Source organism: Eumetopias jubatus, unplaced genomic scaffold (genome assembly GCF_037043125.1).
Source record: "Eumetopias jubatus isolate StellerSeaLion01/CBP00866 unplaced genomic scaffold, mEumJub1_p1.0 scaffold_14, whole genome shotgun sequence".
NCBI classification, from domain to species: Eukaryota; Metazoa; Chordata; class Mammalia; order Carnivora; family Otariidae; genus Eumetopias; species Eumetopias jubatus.
The window spans coordinates 56,630,274-56,653,508 of record NW_028274820.1 but is presented as its reverse complement, the minus strand read 5'-3'; the positions used below and the strand labels follow the sequence as shown (position 1 = coordinate 56,653,508).

The following is a 23,235-nucleotide window of genomic DNA, read 5'->3' as shown; positions in this document are numbered from 1 at the left end:
TTTTAAGAGCTGTTCTTTTCTGTATTTAAAATTGTCCTTTCAAATATTTACAAGTTCCGCAGGTGGTGGCTTTAAAGGAATTTTTCCCAGAGTAAATTTCTTGGATTGAAATTGTTCTAGCTCTTCTGCTGTTAATTGATCCCTGGGTGTGAATAATTCATTATCTGTTGTGGTGCTGCCATTTGAGACTGGGAGAGAGGTGGATATGCTACTACTTCCAAAGGTGTCACTAGATGACTTGGAAAAAGCAGTGTGAGAATGTGAGCCTAGACTACCAAAACCAGCCATAGAAGTGCCACTTCCAAAGGCTGGGGCCCCTGGAGCTCCAAAAGAGCCTGCTGCCATGGAAGCTGGAAATCCTGAAAATCCAGGTGATCCAAAACCAGAAGCTGCAGGACTTTTAAAAGAAAATGAAGCAGCAGATGTGACTGCAGGTTTCCCAAATCCAAACGTTGGAACAGAAGTAGTGATGGCAGAACTGGCAGAGGATGCAGCTCCAAATGCTGGAGTATTCCCGAACACAGGAGGACTTCCAGAAGGGGCAGAGGCAAATCCAGAGCGTGGTTTAAAACTAAAATTCTGAGCATTAGCACTGCTGCTGTTATTCACTGGAAAACCTAAAAAAACCAGAAAAAGGAAAAAATAACCTATTATAGTCAGAAAATGTAGCCATATTAACCACTCCTCCTTTTTTTTTCTTATTTCTGCCACATCTGAATGTTGAGAAGCTTATTGGATGGAAGGAAAAGTGAAAATAAGAAGCTAGAACAAACCCACAAAACCCTGTTGTCCTATCTTTCTGCTGTACTGATCTCATTTACCATCCTCACTCATGGAGACAGCTTTGAGAAACCTCTGGGATTAGCACATGGACTTTCACTTTCTGCCTCAACTCCAAATAAATCAGCTACATCCATTATCAAAGAAGTAACTCTTTCCTTAGCTATATTCGTTTAAGCAAATGTAGAGGGGTCACTTAATTTCAGTTTCCTCTTGTATAAATGGAGTGATTCTCAAGCTCCTTCCAGCTCTCAACTAAGATGAATCTGATGAAATCCTACTCTAATAATTGACATCTCAAGTTTTTGGCTAAAATTTTTCCTGAGTTGCCATTTTTATTTTTATAATACTTTTTATGATAGTTCAAACTCCTCAGTCCTAATTTGCCTTTTTGTCTCTGAGAACCACTGGGTTACCTGTGTATCCTAACTTAAAACAATTTTTCTTTTAAACAAAAAAAAACCCCCAAAAAAAGCCAAAAAAAAAAAAAAACCCAAAGCGATGCAGTATTGTCACTTGAGAATACTATACTGTTATACACAGTCAAAAGAAGGTCCTCAAGGTGCTGCTACCATAGCTATTATGTATTCCTATAAAACTTTTGAAAAACCATTCCTAAAATATACTTTGAAAGCCGGAGCCATAGGGTCTTTCAAAAAAACGTGCCCAGTCTGACCCCTATTTTACAAATGACTGATGAGCCAAATTCTTTGAACCTCCATTATAGAGGGTAGGAGAATCTGCAAGGATGATTTAAAAATCACTTAAACAGAGGGAGGAAGATGGTGGAGGAGTAGGAGACCTTAGTTTTCTCTGGTCTCTGGAATTCAGCTAGATAGCTATAAAATCATTCTGAACACCTGTGAACTCAACTGGAGATCTAAGAAAAAAATTGCTGCAATTCTACAAATAGAAAAGCGACCACTTTCTGCAAGGTAGGAGATGCAGAGAGGTGAATCCAGGCGATGTATCCAAAGATAAACCACGGCGGGGAGGGAGCCTCTGCAAGCTAGCTATAGGAAAGTGATACAGCAGTGGAGCGCAAAATGGGAACTTGTAGAAGTCTGCTCAGGTGAAGGACATCCCTGCCCGAAAGGCGCTCAGATGGTGAACTGGGCGGAATCCTAGGTGGGACAGTGTGATCTCAGGATCCCAGGGGGCAAAGGAAGACCAGGGGGGCCTGAGTGTGGCAGAGTTCCCAAGCATCAGAGCCACGAAGCTGGCTGCAAACAGTGAGCTCAGGAGTGGGCTTTCTGCTTAGTGTTCCCACAAAATGTGAACCGTGGCGTGGTCAGGCAACCATTCTCTGAGCAGGGGCCCAGCAAATGGGAGAACTGTGGCGAGACTCCCCTTTTTCCCAAGGGAGGAGGGGTGCAGGTGCGAGCTGCAGGAGTCTGCAGGGTTTGGAGACTGAAACAGAGTTGCATGCCTGAAATACAAACACTTGGTCACAGGCTGGGTGAGCACAGAGTGCTGACAGAGACCAGGGAGACAGCTTTTCCCTGAGGGTGCACTGAGAAGCAGGGGGTGTGAGCCTTCAGCTCCAGGGTTAGACTGGGAGACTGCCATTTTCATTCTCATCCTCTAACGCAGCATGGAAAGCCGTCAGGGAACTAAAGCCACAGAGAGCAATCTGGAGCACTTACACTTAGTACGGCCCCCTGGCAAGGGCAGTGCAATTCCATCCAGGACAAAGACACCTGAGAATCAGCACAACAGGCCCCTCCCCCAGAAGATCACCAAGAACATCTGGCTACAACCAAGTTTACTGATCACAGAGAACTGCAAAACTTCAGCGCTAGGGGAAAATAGTATATAGTATTCGTGGTATTTTATCATGATTCTTCAGTCTTTCAGTTTAAAAAAAAATACTTTATTTATTTGACAGGAAGAGAGAGAGAGAGGTGCACAAGCAGGGGGAGGGTCAGGCAGAGGGAGGGGCAGGCTTCCTGCAGAGCAGGGAGCCTGATGTGGGGCTTGAGCCCAGGATGCTGGGGTCATGACCTGAGCCAAAGACAGACGCTTAACTGAGCCAAATGGGGGCCCTACAGTCTTTCAATTTAACTTTTTTTCCCTTTTCCTTTTCAACCAATTTCTTATTTTATCAACTCTTCTAAGTCTTTTTTAATTTTCATTTTTACAGTTACATTCTATCCTTTCACTGCATTTAATTTTATTTTTGTACATACATAAGTTTTTCTTTTTTCTTTTTTTTTTTTTTTAAAGATTTTATTTATTTATTTGAGAGACAGAGAGAATGAGAGAGAAAGCACATGAGATGGGGGGAGGGTCAGAGGGAGAAGCAGACTCCCTGCTGAGCAGGGAGCCCGATGCGGGACTCGATCCAGGGACTCCAGGATCATGACCTGAGCTGAAGGCAGTCGCTTAACCAACTGAGCCACCCAGGCGCCCAAGTTTTTCTTTCTTTACAACTTTAGGATCTAGTTTTCTAACAAACAGACCAAAATACACCCAGGAACTCTTGTACTACTCTGTTCTGTTCATTTGTCTAATTATATTCTCTCTCTCTCTTTTTAATTTTCTTTTCAGTTTCTGGCCTCTTCTGATTTGTTCACTGTATATTTCTCTGGGGCTGTTGTTGCTATTTTAGTATTTTGTTCTCTCATTCATCTATTCTTCTATGGACAGAATGACAAGACAGAAAAACTCACCTCAAAAAAGAGAACAAGAGGCAGTACTGACTGCCAGGGACCTAATCAGTATGAATATAAGTAAAATGTCGGAACTAGAGTTCAGAATAACAATTACAAAGGCACTAGTTGGGGTTGAAAAAAAGCAGATGACACTAGAAAGTTCCTTTCTGGAGAAATAAAAGAGCTAAAATCCAATCAAGTTGAAATCAAAAAGGCTATTAATGAGATGCATTAAAAAATGGAGGCTCTAACGAATAGGATAAATGAGTCAGAAGAGATAATTAGTGATACAGAAGACAAAATGACAGAGACTAAAGAAGCTGAGAAAAAGAGAGATAAACAACTACTGGATCACGAGAGGAGAAGTCGAGAGGTAAGTGATACCATAAAGCGAAACAATATTAGAATAATTGGGATCCCAGAAGAGGAAAGAGAGAGAGGGGGGCAGAAGGTATACTGGAGCAAATTATAGCGGAGAACTTCCCTAATCTGGGGAAAAAAACAGGCATTCAAGTCCAGGAGGCACAGAGAACCCCCCTCAATATCAATAAAAATAGGTCAACACTTTGACATGTAATGGTGAAGCCTGCAAACTTCAGAGACAAACAGAAAATCCTGGAAGCAACTCAGGACAAGAAGTCCTTAACCTAAGAGGGTAGAAACATTTGAGTGGCAGCAGACCTATCCACAGAGACCTGGCAGGCCAGAAAGGAATGGCATGATATATTCAGGGTGCTAAATGAGAAAAATACACAGCCAAGAATACTTTATCCAGTAAGGCTGTCATTCAGAATAGAAGGAGAGATAAAGAGCTTCCAGGACAAACAGAAACTAAAAGAATTTGTGATCACTAAACCAGCCCTGCAAGAAATATTGAAGGGGATTCTTTAGGCGGAGAGAGCCCAAAAGTAACAAAGACCAGAAAGGAACAGAGACAATATACAGAAACAGTGACTTTATAGGTAATACAATGGCACTAAATTCATATTTTTCAATAGGTACTCTGAATGTAAATGGACTAAATGCCTCAATCAAAGGACACAGGGTATCAGATTGGTTAAAAAAGCAAGACCCATCCATATGCTGTCTGCAAGAGATTCATCTTAGACCCAAAGACACCTCCTGATTGAAAGTGAGGGGGTGGAAAACCATTTATCATGCTAATAGACATCAAAAGAAAGCTGGGGTGTCAATCCTTATATCAGATAAATTAGATTTTAAACCAAAGACTGAAATAAGAGATAAGGAAGGACACTGTATCATAATTAAAGGAACCATCCAACAAGAAGACCTAACAGTTGTAACTATTTATGCCCCTAACATGGGAGCAGCTGTTTATACATAAACCAATTAATAACAAAATTAAAGAAACACATCAACAATAATACAGTAATAGTAGGGGACTTTAACACCACACTCACTGTAATACAGATCATCTGAGCAGATCAACAAGGAAATAAGTGCTTTAAGTGACACACTGGACCAGATGGACTTCACAGATATAGTCAGAACATTCCATCCCAAAGCAACAGAATACACATTCTTCTCTAGTGCACATGGAACATTCTCCAGAAAAGATCACATCCTGGCTCACAAATCAGGTCTTAACCGGTACCAAAAGATTGGGGTCATTCCCTGCATATTTTCGGATGACAATGCTTTGAAACTAGAACTCAACCACAAGAGGAAAGTCAGAAAGAACTCAAATACATAGAGGCTAAAGAGCATCCTACTAAAGAATGAATGGGTCAACTAGGAAACCAAAGAAGAATTTTAAAAAACTCATGGAAACAAATGAAAAGGAAAACACAACTGTTCAAAACCTTTGGGATGCAGCAAAGGCAGTCCTAACATGAAAGTATATAGCAATACAGGCCTTTCTCAAGAAACAAGAAAGGTCCCAAATAGAAAACTTAACCTTACATCTAAAGGAGCTGGAGAAAAAACAGCAAATAAAGCCTAAACCTAGCAGGAGAAGAGAATTAATAAAGATTAGAGCAGAAATCAATGAAATAGAAACCAAAAGAACAGATCAATGAAACTATGAGCTGGTTCTTTGAAAGAATTAATAAGATCGATAAACTCCTGGCCAGACTTACCAAAAAGAAAAGAGAAAGGACCCAAATAAATAAAATCATGAATGAAAGAGGAGAGATCACAACCAACACCAAAGAAATACAAACAATTATAAGAACATATTATGAGCAACTATATGCCAACAAATTAGGCAATCTGGAAGAAATGGATGAATTCCTAGAGACACATAAACTACCAAAACTGAAACAGGAAGAAATAGAAAACCTAAACAGATCCATAACCAGCAAGGAAATTGAAGCAGTCACGAAAAATCTCCCAACAAACAAGTCCAGGGCCAGAGGGCTTCCCAGGGGAATTCTACCAAACACTTATTTATTATTATTATTATTTTCTACCAAACATTTAAAGAAGAATGAATACCTATTTTCCGAAGCTGTTTCAAAAAACAGAAATGGAAGGAAAACTTTCAAATGCTTTCTATGAGGCCAGTAATACCCTGACCCCACCAAAAAGGAGAATTACAGACCAATATCCCCAAAGAACATGGATGTAAAAATTCTCACCAAGATACTAGCCAATAGGATCCAACAGTACATTAAAAGGATTATTTACCATGACTGAGTGGGATTTTTTCCTGGGCTGCCAGGGTGGTTCAACATCCACAAATCAATCCATGTGATACACTACATTAATAAAAGAAAGGACAAGAACCATAAGATCCTCTTAATAGATGCAGAAAAAGCATCTGACAAAGTACAGCATCCTTTCTTGATTATAACTCTTCACAGTGTAGGGATAGATGGAACATACCTCAATATCATAAAAGCCATCTATGAAAAACCCACAGTGAATAACATTCTCAAAGGGGAAAAACTGAGAGCTTTTCCCCTAAGGTCGGGAACATGACAGGGATGTCCGCTATCACCACTATTATTCAACATAGAAGTCCTAGCTCCAGCAATCAGATAACAAAAAGAAATAAAAGGCATCCGAATAAGCAAAAAAGAAGTTAAACTCTCACTCTTTGCAGATGACGTGATACTATGTGGAAAACCCAGAAGACTCCCCCTCAAAACTTCTAGAACTCATACAGGAATTCAGCAAAGTGGCAGGATATAAAATCAATGCACAGAAATCAGTTGTATTTTTACACACCAACAATGAGACACAAGAAAGAGAAACTAAGGAGTCAATCCCACTTACAATTGCACCAAAAACCATGAGATACCTAGGAGTAAAACTAACCAAAGAGGCAAAGGATCTGTACTCAGAAAACTATAGAATATTCATGAAAGAAATTGAGGAAGACACACAGAAACGGAAAAATGTTCCATGAGCATGAATTGGAAGAACAAATACTGTTAAAATGTCTATGCTACCTAGAGTAATCTATATATTTAATGCAATCCTTATCAAAAGACCATCAACTTTTTTCACAGAATTGGAACAAATTACTCTAAAAATTGTATGGAACCAGAAAAGACCCTGAATAGCCAAAGGAACAAAACAGACACAGATCAATGGAACAGAATAGAAAACCCAGAAATGGGCCCTCAGATCTATGGTCAACTAATCTTTGACAAAGTAGGAAAGAATATCCAATGGAAAAAAGACAGTCTCTTCAACAAATGATCTTGGAAAATTGGACAGCCACATGCAGAAGAATGAAACTGGACCATTTCCTTACACCATACACAAAAATAGACTGAAAGTGGATGAAAGACCTAAATGTGACACAGGAATCCATCAAAATCCTAGAGGAAAACACAGGCAGCAACCCCTGTGACCTTGGCCACAGAAACTTCTTGCTAGACAAGTCTCCAAAGGCAAAAGAATCAAAGGCAAAAATGAACTATTGGGACTCCATCAAGATAAAAAGATTTGCACAGCAAAGCAAACAGTCAACAAAACCAAAAGACAACTGACAGAATGGGAGAAGATACTTGCAAATGTCTTTTCAGAAAAAAGGCTAGTAGTTAAAATCTATAAAGAACTTATCAAACTCAACACCCAAAGAACAAATAATCCAATCAAGAAATGGGCAGAAGACATGAACAGACATTTCTGCAAAGAGGACATATAAATGGCTAACAGACATATGAATAAATGCTCCACATCACTTGCCATGAGGGAAATACAGATCAAAACCACATTGAGATACCACCTTACACCAGTTAGAATGGCTAAAATTAACAAGACAGAAAATGACAAACGTTGGCAAGGATGTGGAGAAAGGGGAACCCTCTTACACTGTTGGTGGGAATGCAAACTGATGCAGCCACTCTGGACAACAGTATGGAGGTTCCTCAAAAGTTAAAAAGAGAGCTATCTTATGACCCAGCAACTACACAACTAGGTATTTATCCAAAGGATACAAACACAGGGATTCGAAGGGGCACATGCGCTCCAATGTTTATAGCAGCAATGTCCACAATGGCCAAACTATGAACAAGCCCAGATGTCCACTGACAGATGAATGGATAAAGAAGATGTGGTATGTGTGTGTATATTATTACTCAGCCGTCAAAAAAAAAAAAAAAGAAATCTTGCCATTTGCAACGACATGGATGGAATTAGAAGGTATTATGCTAAGTGAACTAAGTCAATCAAAAGAAAGTCAATCAGAGAAAGACAATTATCATATGATGTCACTCATATGTGGAATTTAAGAAACAAAACAGAGGAGCATAGTGGAAGGGAGGGAAAAATAAAACGATGACATCAGAGGGAGACAAACCATAAGAGAATCTTAATCACAGGAAACAAACTGAGGGTTGCTGGAGGGGAGGGGGTTGAGGGGATGGGGTAACTGGGTGATGGGCACTAAGGAGGGCATGTGATATAATGAGCACTGGGTGTTGTATGCAACTGATGAATCACTGAACTCTACCTCTGAAACTAATAATACACTATATGTTAAATAAATGAATCTAAATTTTAAAAAATAAAAATATTTAAAAAAATAAAATGCCACTTAACACACCTTCAGACTTTATGATCTAAAACCTCTAAAATCCTATGTTTCTAAAATTGACGAAGTCTTGCATTACTTTATCATTTACCTGGTGATCCAAATGTTACTGCTTGTGTACTGCCAAATCCAAATGCAGGTGCTGCTTGATTTACTCCATCCTTTACATCTGAGAGCTTTAAAAAAAAAAAAGTAGGCAAATAATAATTGATGAATAATTCTCAATTACCTTTTCTATACATTTTATAGCCAAATTCAATTTTAAAAACGTACACTTAGGGGCGCCTGGGTGGCTCAGTCAGTTAAGCGGCTGCCTTCGGCTCAGGTCATGATCCCAGAGTCCTGACTGAGCCCCATATCAGGCTCCCTGCTCAGTGGGGAGCATGTTTCTCCCTCTGCTGCTCCCCTAGTTGTGCTCTCTCTCTTTCTGACAAATAAATAAATAAAATCTTAAAAACCAAAAAAACCAAAAAAACCCCCGCACACTTAAAAATATGTTTAACATAGAAAAATGCCCATAATATGAATATGCACAGAAAAAGATGGACCAATCTCAACGAGGTAAGAGCAACTGGCTGATGAATTATGGGTGATTTTAATTTTATTTATGCTTCTAAAATAGTTTCTAAATTTCTTCAATGAATATATATTAAAATGAAAAAAAATTTTAATAATACATTTCAGCGTCTCTAGGTTGATTATCAAGAAACCTAGATTTCGGGGCGCCTGGGTGGCTCAGTTGTTAAGCGTCTGCCTTTAGCTCAGGTCATGATCCCAGGGTCCTGGGATCGAGCCCCGCATCAGGCTTCCTGCTCTGTGGGAAGCCTGTTTCTCCTTCTCCCACTCCCCCTGCTCGTGTTCCTGCTCTCGTTCTCTCTCTGTCAAAAACAACAACAACAACAACCAAACTAAAAAAAACCCCTAGATTTCATGTAAAAGCCTTTAGAGGCTACCCAATCTGCTTACTTTAATACTTGAACTGAAGTTGATTCACAATTACATTAAAAGCTTACTATTAAAATCTAGTATTTCCTATTCCCTGAGAATACTTTCTGTTCTTGCTATGTTCTACTCTAGAAATGTCTTTCATCTCTGCATAGTGAAATCTTAATCTCCTTTTCTTTTTTTTTTAAGCTTTTATTTATTTATTTGAGAGAGAAAGCATGAGCAGGGGGTGAGGGGCAGAGGGAGATGCAGACACCCTGCTGAGCAGGTAGCCCGATGTGGGGCTCAATCCCAGGACCCTGAGATCATGACCTGAGCCAAAGGCAGACGCCCAACTGACTGAGCCACCCAGGTGCCCCTTTAATCTCCCTTTTGAGGAACCTTCCCTTACTCCATACCTCCAAGAACCTTTTCCTAATCAACTCAAACAGATATGATTTCTCTCATTTGGAAGCCTCAATAGCATTCTTCAAAAATCAGTTTCATTGCGGTATAGTTTGTATGCAATAAAATGCATCCATCATACATACATATGGATTTCAATGAGTTTTGATAAACTTAATAGCCACCACTACAATCAAGATTTAAAACATTTCCATCACCCCTAAAAGATCCTTTGTGTTCCTTCTCAGTCAAGCCTCTCCCAAACCCAAGGTACAGTGAGCCACTCATCTCCTTCCTATCACTATAGATGAGGTTTATTTTTTTTTCCAATGATTTTTATTTTTTATTTTGTTTTTTTTTTTTGAAGATTTTTTATTTATTTATTTGACAGAGAGAGACACAGCGAGAGAGGGAACACAAGCAGGGGGAGTGGGAGAGGGAGAAGCAGGCTTCCCGTGGAGCAGGGAGTCCAATGCAGGGCTCAATCCCAGGACCTTGGGATCATGACTCGAGCCAAAGGCAGACCCCAACGACTGAGCCACCCAGGCACCCCCAAAGATTTTTAAAAATTTATTTATTTGAGAGAGAGAGTGAGCAGGAGGGAGAGGGAGAGAGAATATGAAGCAGACTGCACTGAGCACAGAGCACAATGCAGGGCTCAACCTCCACCCTGAGATCATGACCTGAGCTGAAATCAAGAGTCAGACGCCTAACTGACTGAGCCACCGAGGCACCCTGATGAAGTTTGTTTTCTTCAGTTTTTATATAAATGAAATCACATAATATGTACTTTTTTTTTTGATGTTGCTCTAGCTTCTCTCCCTCAGTGTAATATTCATTAACAGGTAAATAGATAAACATATACATATGCTGGATTAAAAGAACAAAGAATGAACTACTTGGCATAAAGAATGAACTACTGATACACGCTAAGCCCCTTGTGGGTGGAGTGTCCAAGACCCTCACCTATGGAGGGGCCCCTAGGCGGCTAGCAAAGAGCAAGGAAGTTCTAACTCCAAGGGAAGTTCTGCAGTTCTTTGGACTCAGTTGTCGCTTCTGCATTAGCAGTGGTGATGGTGGGCCACCTCTCACACAGGAAGAATACTTCCAAGAAGTCCTACTAAAATTAAATGGCATCATAACAACTAAACAGTGAAGAAATGAGCTTACCCAAGAGTCTAACTGTTTAGGAGGTACATATTTAAGAAAGGGGTGGGGTGCTGGAATGGTCACATAGTCATTTACTAAGTTAGGCAATCACAACTCTTACATCCTTTTCAGGAAGTAGAAACATCACCTGAGAAACTATAAATATCTTATTTCAAAATAAGGTTCTTAAGTTTTTATGGGAATAAAACATCATAACTTTATTGACAGAGATAATGAATATGCTACAGTCAGGACCATGTATATGTGGAGACAAATGGGTATATATCTACTAAACGCATTTCTGTATAAGTCAGGGGACATATGGTGAGTGTTTTTCAGTCACAAAAGTATACGTTAGTCTAAATGTATATTCAGATCATTTTTCAGAGCAATTTCTTTGTAAATGCTGATAACCTTATATATTTGAATTTATGTAATATTTTCAAAACTAGACCACTGAAGTAAAAAACTTTACCCTAAAAATAGTTTTAGGAAAGCAAAGTTATCTGTGCTTTTCTGACTAAGCAACGGAGAGAAAGCAATTCCAGGACTTTAAAAGATGATACAGTCTTGAGAATGTGTGTATCATAGTTCCTGACAGGATTTTAGCTTTGCTTTCCAAATCCAAAGTGAAATTCTCTGCAAATAAGCAACAGATAAGATACTTCCACAGAAAACTCTCCAATACTCACCAAGGCTATGTTAGTTGATGTATTTAGACTCTTCAGTTCATTTATTCTGTTTCTCCATTGATTTATTAACTGTTGAAGGGAATTTAGCTGAAAAGAGAAGACAGAAAAAAGTGAGTCAACTTTGAGGGTTTAAGTTTGTTTCTCCAACAACTTCATGTGGTTTATTTGCCAAAATCACAAAAAGTTGATAAAACATTTTTATGGCCCATAACTTGTACAATTTGCCCAAGATGTTCCAGCTGTAGCTCCCTCCCTGTTCTCCAACTCCTGGTGTCAGCTGGTTCAGAATCTCAAGTATGTGGCAGCAGAGAGAGAGTTATATCGGGATGGGAGGCAAACAGGTGTACTGGTTGAAATGTCTGATCATGACTGTAGACAACACAAAAATACAGTTTATGTCATTTCCTTTAGGCACCAAACTTAATCAAGCCCAGCTTTTTTATTTTTTGACATCTGATACGTGAGAATGTTAATATGTATAAACAGACTGTGTCTTTTTTCACTTTGTTTTTCTAGTATTCATCATGGTGTTTGCACCTAAGAGACGTTCCGTAAATGTCAAATGATGAAAGGGTCTGAATTTTTCGGACTGATCGCTGGATAATTTGTAATAAAAATAGTGACACTCTTAGTTACATAGTGAAAATATATTATTACCATTTTAGAAAACCAACCAATTTCAAAGAAAGTAATTTAGAAAATAAAAATAACAATAGCCTTGTCTTGAGAAAAATTATAGACCTCATCCACTTTGCCAACATACAAGCAAGCCACTACAAACAGAGAAGACAGTAATTAACAGCTAAGCTGGTATCAAGGTAGATGAATAGGAAACAAACTTACATAACTCTGTAAGTTATTGCTGGTTAAGAAGTTATGGTATTCAAGCCTCAACTCCTCTGGTGAAATGTCTGTAAAACCTGAAGTGAGGAATCAATTGGAATCTTTAAAATAAATACCAATACTTTTAATAGTATAGTAAAGCTAGAAGTGCTAGACAAGAAAATATGCCGATGTTGATAAGAAAATTTTCATAATCATAAGGAAAAATTTCAAAGCCTATAATCTAATGTTGAACAAAGTATAAAGTTAGAATAAAGTATAATTGGATATGTGATTTTCAAAGGGGGAAATTTTCTAAAGATGAATGGAAGGGATAACAAAGAAAAGAAAGGGTTGACCACATATACATTCAAACTTCTGTCTAAAAAATATTCAGTATGCCAGAAACTATAATAGGCAAAATTAAAAGGCAAACAGTAAACCGAGAAAACCATGACTGCAACATATATGATAGGAGAAGAGCTAATATCAATGTATAAATGGTACTTACAAATCATTAAGAAAAATAAGCTAATATGGGCAAAGATAATAAACACCCAATGCTTTACTTAATGGCAAAAATTAAAAATGGACGGTATTTATTGTTATTAAGGGTGTGGTAAAATGGATATTCTCCTAAATTGCCTTTAACGGAATTAAAAAGGTATTTTTCTGGGAGGAAAACTGTCAATAAGCATTAAATGCCTTAAATATGTTCACACCTTCTGTCCTTAATAGAATTTCTAGGATTTAACCTCAGGCATTAATTAGACATATAAAAAAAGAGTTTTATGTATGAAGATGATCATTCTAGTATTTTTAGTAGAGACAAACTGAAAACAACAAAGTAGAATATAAAACTAGATTATGATTCTAATTTCATATATTTATATGAATGCAGGAAATATGGTTGTGTGTGTGTATTTGGAAAGACCCTAAAATGTTATAGTTGTTATCTCTATGAGATCAGGTGATCTTTATTTTATTTACATATTTCCATGTTTTTCAAGTTTTCTATGGCAACAGCCATAAATTTATAATTAGGAAAACTTTATAAGAAAGTTCAGAATGTTCAGGATATTTTCTACAGAGAATTACTTGTAACCCAGATATCATTAACTCCATGGACCCCTACACCCCAGAATAAATAAAAGACTAAATATTCAAATTAGAACCTTGGATTCTTCTAACAACTTATCTTTATACCATCTTTATTAACTGTTCAGGTCAAAAAACCTAGGAATCCCTTTGCCTTTCTCTTTCCTCACATCTAATTAATCAGCATCCTGCCAGTTCTAACTCCAAACAGATTTAACCAATTCTGTCTCCACTGCTAGTAACTATAACCCAGTCAGTCACGAGCATTTGTCCCCTAACTCGTCTCCTTGCCTCTATTTTGCTTCCCACCCCCTACCATTCCCTACACACCATTTCTTTTCATACAACAGTCCAAGTGAGTTTTTTCTAATCAGATCATGTCCTTCTCCTGCTTAAAGCTCCACATGGTTACCTAGTACAATTAGGCCCAACATGACCTGGCTCCTGGCTGACTCCATGGCCTTATGTCCTGTGACTCTTTCCCTTGTTCACTCTCCTCCAGTGGTTCAGGCCTCACTAGTCCTCAAACTTGCCAACCTTGTTCCTATAAGGGCCTATGCACTAGTTACTCCTATTGCCAGGACTGTTTTCCCCAAATATTCCCACAAGTGACACCTTCTTTTCACTTAGGACTCAGCTTCAATACTGTCTCCTAAGAATGGATAACCACTCTAGCTAAAGGAAACTGTCCCTCTAGTTACTTTCTCCTCCTTCCAGCTGTTCCTCCTCTGAACCACAGGACATGGAAAATTATGTGAGTGACTATTTTCTTAATTCTCTCAGGGGTGGTACAAAAGTAGTATCATTTTAGATATATAGGAAAAGTTAATTCATTATAATTGATGTCTAAGGACAGCAGTTGGGTGCCTGGGCACCTCAGGAGGTTAAGTGTCTGCCTTCGGCTCAGGTCATGATCCCAGGCTCCTGGGATCGAGTCCCACATCGGGCTCCCTGCTGCTTCTCCTTCTACCTCTCCCTGCTGCTCTTGATCTGTCTCTCTCTCTCACACTCTCTCTCAAATAAATAAAAAAAATATATATAAAGACAGCAGTTCTCCAACTTTTTAGTCTCAAGACCCAAATATGTTCTTAAAAATCATTAAACAATCCCAAAAAGCTTTTGCTTACATAGGTTATATTTATCAATATTTACCATATTTAAAATGAAAAATAAGAAATATAGAACATTATTTGTTAATTCACATAAAAATAAGAAACCAGGGGTGCCTTGGTGGTACAGTCGGTTTTGAGCGTCCAACTCTTCATTTCGGCTCAGGTTGTGATCTCAGGGTTGTGGGATCAAGCCGTGTCAGGCTCCATGCTTAGCTTGGAGTCTACTTGAGATTCTCTCTCTCTCGCCCTCTTCCTCTGCCCCTCCCCCTGCATGCACTCTCTCTCAAATAAATAAATAAATCTTAAAAAAAAGGAACCAATTACATATCAACATAAATGAAAAGACTATTTTTCAAAGCAAAAAGTAAAAATTTAGTGAGATGAGCAGCATTGTCTTATGTTTGTAAATTTTTTTTATATACCTTAATTTAAAAATATTTTATTGCTAAAAAATGTTAACCCTCTTCTGAACTTTCAGTGAGTCATCAGTTTTTTGCTGATGGAGGGTCTGTTTGTAAGTTTTTTTAATGTTTGACTTTAATAAAAGACTGCAGGATTATTATATCTGCTTCTACATTCAATCTGTTGCAATATATTGCCTGAAGTATATGAAGAAAGTCTGTTCTAACACAGATAAGTATTTGGAAATGGAGGACTTAAATAGCTTTTTCACGTAATTGTGGATTTTCTTCTTTGACCCTACATCAAAACTTGATAGGTTGTAGTTTCTTAAAGGTTAGCTATAATGCAAACTCAAACCATATTAATTAACCTTTTGTACTATTATATTAAATCCAGTGGTTTATCTTGCACTTAGGATGGATTTTTCAGCCATGCATAATTTTTACTTGAAAGCTTGAATTTTGTCACTGGCAATAAACAGTCAGTTGTTTTCTTTGAAGTGACAGGCTCACTTCATTAGTTTTTTTAGGAAATGTTGCCAAATACCTAAGTCTAGATAACCACAGTGATCAGTCATTCTTTCAAGTAAAAATTGTCTGTGAGAAAAGTGGATAGTTCAGTTTACAACTCAAATGATAACCAGTGCCTTCCCTCCAGATAACCATCAGATGTGAGTATGTGGCAGAAGCACTTTATGTGCACTTCCCATTTTGTCACACAGATCAAAAAGGTGTGCCCTCAAGGGTCAAGATTAATAAAATCAGTATTTTTACCTCTTTATCAAAAATTTTAAGTGAAAAATGGCATTAAAAAACTTTTTTTTATTGGGGTGCCTGGCTGGCTCGGTCAGAAGAGGATGTGACTCTTGATTCGGGGTTGTGAATTTGAGCCCCACACTGGTTATAGAGATTACTTAAATAAATAAAACGTAAAAAAAAATTTTTTTTGTATTGACTACTATAGTCTGCTAGTACAGTAGGTTGCCTCTGCCTTGACTCATACTAAGATACAAGGAGTTTTACTCATCAATGTTTTTGCAACAACACTGCAAATGTCAACAGAGTGAAAATGGCAATTAATGTCTTAGTACTATTATGAAAATTGAGTTTTGAGCCTTTGAAAGGGTCTCAGGAATAGGACTGCCAGATTTAGCAAATTAATAATACACGATGCCCAGTTAAATTTGAATTTCAGATATATAACACTTTAGTATAAGTATGTCCGAAATATTACATGGAATATTCAGATACTAAAAATATTATTTCTAAGGGGAGCCTGAGTGGTTCAGTTGGTTAAGCGTCTGACTCTTGGTTTCAGCTCAGGTTTTGATCTCACGGGTTGTGGGATAGAGCCTTGTGTTCGGCTCCCCGCTCAGCAGGGAGTCTGCTCCCCCCTCTTTCTCTCCCTCTGCCCCTCCCCTGGCTTGTGCACTCTGTATCTCTCTCCCTCTGGAATAAATAAAAAAAATCTTAATTAAAAAAAACCCCACTAGTGAAATTATCTTATTTATTTGTATTACTTACTGTCTCCCTCAAGAACATAAGCTCTGTTAAGGGAGGGACCTTGTCTGTCTTGCTCATCACTATATCCTTAGAGCTTAGAATAGGGCCTGGCACAAAAGAAATTCTGTAAGTATTTTCTTGAATGATTGAGTGAATAAATAACTAAGGACTGGTGTGACACCAATGCTCACAGGGAATGAGCAGGTAGAGCTGAGACAGAGCAGGGATCCCAGAGTTCTGAGGGATTGCAAGGGTTCTCATCTGCTAGGTACTTGCTGTTTACTCAATAGGGCAGAGGCCCAGGACCATCCAAAGTAGGATTAGAAAATGTGGTGCTCTAGGTTTCAGCTCAGAAAGGGCTTAGGGACTATGGACCAAAGAAAACAGAAGGGAAAAGGGTGTTCTAAAAAAATGCTATCCCTGTAGCCCAGCTAAAGCTCTTTACCTTCACACATTATCTCCAGGATAGGTCTCAACATGCTTTATGAAAAATAACTATCTTTAGAAGAAAATACAGGGAAGAAAGGGAGAATAGAATCAGGCAGCCAAGGCCTTAATTGCAAGTAGGATGTGTGAATCTTCTATTCACTGCAGGCAGCTAAGAGGTTCTGAAGTTGTACCTGTAGGCAACCAAGAAAGCAGAGACTCTTTGAGGGCTTACAGAATTGGAATTGTGGTGGGTGCTGATTTCAGTATTTTCTCATGAGAACTACGTATCTTAAAAGAACTGTATCTTCTAAAAAAAAAAAAAAAGAACTGTATCTTCTCATCTTTATCTCTGAATTACGAAGTTCTGCCAGAATACTGGGATACTTCAAACAATGTCCAAACTTTCCTAGCTGTAGCTAAGTATGTGGTTAGTTTACTTGGCATGATCTTGGTTTTAGAAAATAAGAGTTGTAAAACATATTTTAAAAACATACAATTTCTCAATTACCTGAAATATTAGGTTTCTTTTTCATTGGCGAATAAACAGAAAACATCCACTGCCCTGATGATTCCCAAATTTCCATATCTTTTATAATTCCTTCCCTGGGGGGAAAAAAAGAGCAAAGGATCTTTTTCAATTGCTTATTAAAATTTATTGTTTATAATTTTCAATGATTGAAATTTTAAATTGTAGTAAATATGTAATTTTAGATTTTTTTTTTAAAGGTTTTATTTAGTTTAGAGAGCGAGTACACGTGCCAAGGGGGATGCAGAGGGAGAGGGAGAGGGAGAAGCAGACTCCTTGCTGAGGGTGGAGCCCGACCTGGGGCTCAATCTCAGGACCCTGAGATCACGACCTGAACTGAAATCAAGAGTTGGATGCTTAACGGACTGAGCCACAGGCGCCCCTAGATTTTTTCCATTGTATTTTCTGAAGACTATTCTTTTTTTTTTTAAGACTTTATTTATTTGACAGAGAGATAAAGAGAGAGCACAAGTAGGCAGAGAGGCAGGCAGAGGGAGAGGGAGAAGCAGGTTCTCTGCTGAGCAGGGAGCCCGATGCGGGGCTTGATCCCAGGATCCCGGGATCATGACCGGAGCCGAAGGCAGCCACTTAACCAACTGAGCCACCCAGGCGCCCCTGAAGACTATTCTTTAAAGCAGAATTCATGAACTAAGAACTATATTTCATGATTTTAACTATTATAGTATCAAAGAAGTTCATAGTTTTGGTTTTCCAGTAAACTGAACCATTAGTCAACAGATTTGGTAAGTGAAACTATTAAACTATACATATATTTTTTTAAAGGTTTTATTATTTATTTGAGAGAGAGAGATAGAGTGAGAAACAGCATGAGAGGGTCAGAGGGAGAAGTGGCTCGAGCCTGATATGGGACTCGATCCCAGGACTCTGGGATCATGACCTGAGCCAAAGGCAATCGCTTAACCAACTGAGCCACCCAGGCGCCCTATACATATTTTAAAGAACTAAAATAAAATATACAATACTAACTTTAATCTTTCTTTGTTCATTATCATAAACATCAATGATCATTTAACTGGAAAAAGACAGAAAGCACCATGTAATATAGAACCATAAAATTTTTAAAGTGGGTAGGACTTTAGAGATCATTTTGTCTAATTCTCATGTTTGCAAAAGGGGACAACAGACCCATGCCCATATAGTTAATTTACTGGCAAAGCGGTGGATAGATTCGACTCTAAATTCAATGTTTCCCTCCCCCATCCAGAATGCTACGATTAATAAAATGATAGCTACCACAGAGACACTGTATTAAATTCAGGATTTTTACAACATCAAATATAGGAACGAGGGCTTTATTTGCTCCTTTACCTTTAAAAAAAAAAAAACTGTATATGATACATGGCTCAAAATGTTTTCCACTCATTCTAATTTATTATGGGAAATAAAAGACTAACGACTATATTTAAGTTCTGTCCTGGGACCTGAGGCAACAGTTACAGAAAGCCAGGGACTATTTTGGCACCAGTCACACATTCTACCATGATCAGAAAATAATAAGGAATCTTCTCCACAGTAGTGAAGGACATCAAATGAAACCAGTTTCAATGGAGTAGCTGAAGTAAAAGTTTTAGGAAGAAATATACCAGCTGCTGTAAGTGACCACCAAGAGTACAAACAGCTTTAAATTACCTCATACTTTGTAAAGAACTAATATTATACAACAAACTTAAGCAGAACTACCTTAGAAAGATAGTCACAATATAGTGTTATCAATATAAAAATGGAAAAAGCATAATTAGCCCTGAGAAGTTACTGTGCTGGTATGGAAAGGTGAAATAAAGTATACTCTGACATATGCAAAACAGTGGTTATCTCTGAGTGATAGGATCATGGGTGCATTTTCTTTTTGCTTATTCTGATTTTTTAATAATGTATCACTTCTTTTTTAAAGAAAATATTGTAGGTACTTTTGAAAAAAATGAGCAAATGGGTAGTAATTTCTCTGAAGGCTTCCACTTACAGAAGCTTCTTATCATCTTTCTGCGCATCAGAGCTGGGTGAAGCAAATGGATTCTGGGACAATCCAAACCCTCTGTTCCTGCTAGTTGAAGCTCCAGAATCGAAGGAACTGAAAGAAGGCTTTTCTTGATCTCTGCTGCCCCCCCATGGTGTTGATTTGGAGAAGCTGGATGGCTGGATAACGCTGGAATATCTTTGGCTGGTGGTATTCCATCCACGTCTGTTACTACCTGAAAATAAACAATAAAACAATTTTATTGGCAATTCCTCTTTTAAATCTCTAAAAATTTCATTATATTATCTTACTATGTGCAGACATTATGTAAAGATTCAACAAGCACCACATTTCCACTCATTTTAAATCATAAAACTCTTCATTTTTCACTTATTTTTAGTTACTTGTAACCAACAAATCATGTAATGGTCTAATGGCATTTTTTGTTTAACAAGATTGAGAGGACTGCAAATCCATAGAAAAATAATGATATATTAGTAAGTTCAGCTGATATAACCTTATTAAGTAAACAGTCCCTTGACAGATTTAGGATGTATCCTAAATCATAAGCTCCTTCAGGATAAAAAGCTGCCTTTATCATTCTTTGCTCTCCTACTGGGCCCTATATAGCAGTAATGTCTGAAGAATGGACAATGTATTAAAAAGTTTGTTGAATATAAAATATTAGATTCTACCCTCTGTCCTTGAATAGATGCCTAAATCTATTTGACTCAGTCTTACCTCTGGGAAAACAAGACCTACCCACCTATCTTTCACAGGGAGGTTATAATTTACATTTGAATAAAATGTTATTCAGTTCTATTATCAGCAGATTCTAATATTTCATAATTATCACAATAAGCCAACAGGACTCTCTTCCCTGTATCTGTATTTTAAAAAAATCTTGGGGTGCCTGGGTGGCTCAGTTGGTTAAGCGTCTGCCTTTGGCTCAGGTCATGACCCCAGGGTCCTGGGATCAAGCCCTGCATCAAGCCCGCATCAGGTTCCCTGCTAAGCAGGGAGGCTGCTTCTCCCTCTTCCTCTGCCTGCTGCTCCCCCTGCTTGTGCTGTCAAATAAATAAATAAGTAAAATCTTAAGTAAAAAAATAAATAAAAAATCTTATCACTTAAACTACCTCATTTACTCATCACTTCCTAGTTGGGGCCAAGATAATTTGCCTTGTTTCTGACTGAATTAAGAGATATGCCATGAAATATATTAAAAACTGGAATGATGGGAGATCTACTCCTTCATGAAAATTCATCTCCCAACTCTAAAACTACTTAATAAAACCAAAGAGGAAAGGGAACAGATTGCTGGGCCAGATCCCTCATTTAAGGGTTAGTGGTCTTTTATTTTTCTGAAGTTCCAAATCCTTTGGGGGATGACACAACCGAAGAAGTTCATTCTTTCTTTTCTATATAGCTTTTGGCCTTCACTTATTAATTATAGAAGCATTTGTTTCTGGGAGATAAATACTGTTTACTTGCTGAGTTTTATTTATGTTTTCTTCATCCATAGACCCATTCAATATTTATTTTCTAATTACTACGTCTATAGTGAGTCTCCACAGAATGTCAAATATTAAGTAACTTCTTCCAGGAAATACACTCACAAATATCAGACCCCGAATCCTAATTTTTGGTTTGGAATATTTCACAGGACTAATTCTGGGTGATGCAAAAGGACTGTCTTCAAGAAGAGGGATCAGACGTGAAACCACTATGCATCACAGACTAAGGGTCAGATGAACAGTCCTAAAAGAGGGAAGGGAAGGGAAAGAAAGGAAAGGGAGGGGGTCAGCATCTTGTGATACTTTTAAGGACTAAGTTTCAATCCTAATAAAGACCTAACTATTCATCTGACCTTAAAAACTTTGTGTTGGGTTTCATTTCTGATCCCGCCTCTCCTTGAACACAGTCCTTTCACATCATCTGCAATTGGCTTAAATATTCCAAAAACTTTGACAATGACTTAGACCCAGGAAGTAGGTCAACGCGGTCCTCCACACCCCCTTCCCTCACAGCTTAGAGTTCTTTACTGGGCAACCAACCCTTCCAGTTTTACCACCAATGTTATGAGCATGTACATTCGCCTAAGGTAGAGCTTTGCAGCTATTATTAGATTTTCCAAAGGCGTTTGCTACTTCCCCAACGTTAAGCATCCAGGCTTTGATCCCAGCTGCTAGCCCTTCTCTCGAAAGAAGTTTAGTAACAATTATATTTAGGGTAGCAAGGGAAAAAAACAGTACGCTGAAGGGTAGTAAAGCAAGGAGGCGTCTGGGTCGAGCTACACCAATTCTCCGGACCATTACCACCCACAGACAAGGTAGTTTTGACACGTACTTCCGACCTAAAAACTCATTGTTTCGCACTAGTACCAAAGGCCAAGTCCCTGCCTTCATCCCCTTAACCACAATCAGCCGAATGCCTACACAGCGGATAGCAGCATTGTAGAGAACCTGTGCCGGGCCCGGTGGGCGGGGCCGAAAAAAAGGACGACGCAAGCACGTCAGCGTCACCTGACTGGTGCGCCGCCGCGCTGCGCCGAGCGGCAGGCCCCAGGCCGGACGCCCGTTCTCAGCCCGACGGCCCTAGCGCTAGGCCTTCCCCTGCTCTACCAGTGGCGGAGGATGGAGGAGAACGTCACCTGAGGGCTGTTGCTGCCGTCCTCCGCCCGCACCCCCGGCGCCGGGATGTTCGTTCCAGCACCGGTCTCCAAAGCGGCACCGGCCTTGAAGGAAGAACTGACAAATGGTCATTGCGACGCCGTCGCCCACGGAACGGTCTTCAGTCAGCACCCTCAGCGGACGGAGAGCCCAAAGCAACCGAAGGTCCCTCCCTGCTACCGTGACGTCATCTTCTCGCGCCCCTCCCCCCCGTGTCCAGCCCTGGGATGAGAGGCGTAGATTTTACCCAATAGGATTTGAGAAGAGCGGGGCGGCCCCCCCCCCCCCCAATGAGTTGGGCTTGGGAAAGCGGAATGCTTGAATGGTAAACGTGGAGGAAGAGGTGCGTTTGCGCGTTGGGCAGGGCCTCGGACTTCAAGGAAAGCTTGAGGGTCCGGAATGAGAGGAAAGCAGGTTAAGGAAATTTAGATTTTCAGCAAGGCCCTGGAGGGGAGGAATAGTTGTGGTTTGAGAGACCGAGTTGTATTATTCATTTGTACTGTTGAGAAAGTAAAAATCCGCGCAGCCATTCATCAGGTGGATAACAGATAAAGCCAGTTATAAGGTAAACAGGAAACAGTGTTTCCTTCAGGGACAGCCTGCAACTGAAAAGTATCATAACTCCATCTTTGGATAAACACTACATTCTTACACTCTGAGAAAGCTAGTTCTTTAAAGTCCCCGTACACGCCGCTGTTTGAAATTGTATCAATAAGAATGAAACATACCACTCTTGCCTGGAGGAACTAAGACACTTTGACACAGAGAAGCAGTATCGATTTCTTCCCAGGTACAGAGCTTTCGATAAGACGTTCCTGAAAAAAAACATTCCGTATCTTTCTTAATTTTGTAGTTTCCAAGGAAACACGATCCTACATCCACTTCTCAGTCCAGAGCCGATGTTGGTGCCCTTACACACAGCTCTGCTTTGCTTTGAGCTTATAAAATTTTACCTAAAATCTACTTAGCTCACAAATCTTACAGTTGTCTTTTCCTTTGGTGAGGCACCCTACTGTTCCTCTGGTTCGCGGTCTCCTTGGTTGCCAGGAGGCAGTAAGTATGACTGGGATTACAGGTTTGTCCCTGGT

At 39.1% G+C, this 23,235-nt stretch overlaps 1 protein-coding gene across 1 annotated transcript; it reads right to left on the bottom strand.

Annotated features, from left to right (window-relative positions):
• On the bottom strand, positions 1 to 22,322 carry NUP42 (nucleoporin 42). Its single transcript, XM_028119253.2, has 7 exons — positions 22,129 to 22,322; positions 19,485 to 19,713; positions 17,486 to 17,580; positions 12,456 to 12,532; positions 11,613 to 11,699; positions 8,534 to 8,618; positions 1 to 617 (listed from the first exon to the last, which is right to left on the bottom strand). The coding sequence occupies exons 1-7, from the start codon at positions 22,238 to 22,240 to the stop codon at positions 40 to 42; spliced, it is 1,263 nt and encodes a 420-aa protein (XP_027975054.1). The 5' UTR covers positions 22,241 to 22,322; the 3' UTR covers positions 1 to 39.
• Positions 22,323 to 23,235: the final 913 nt, after the last annotated feature.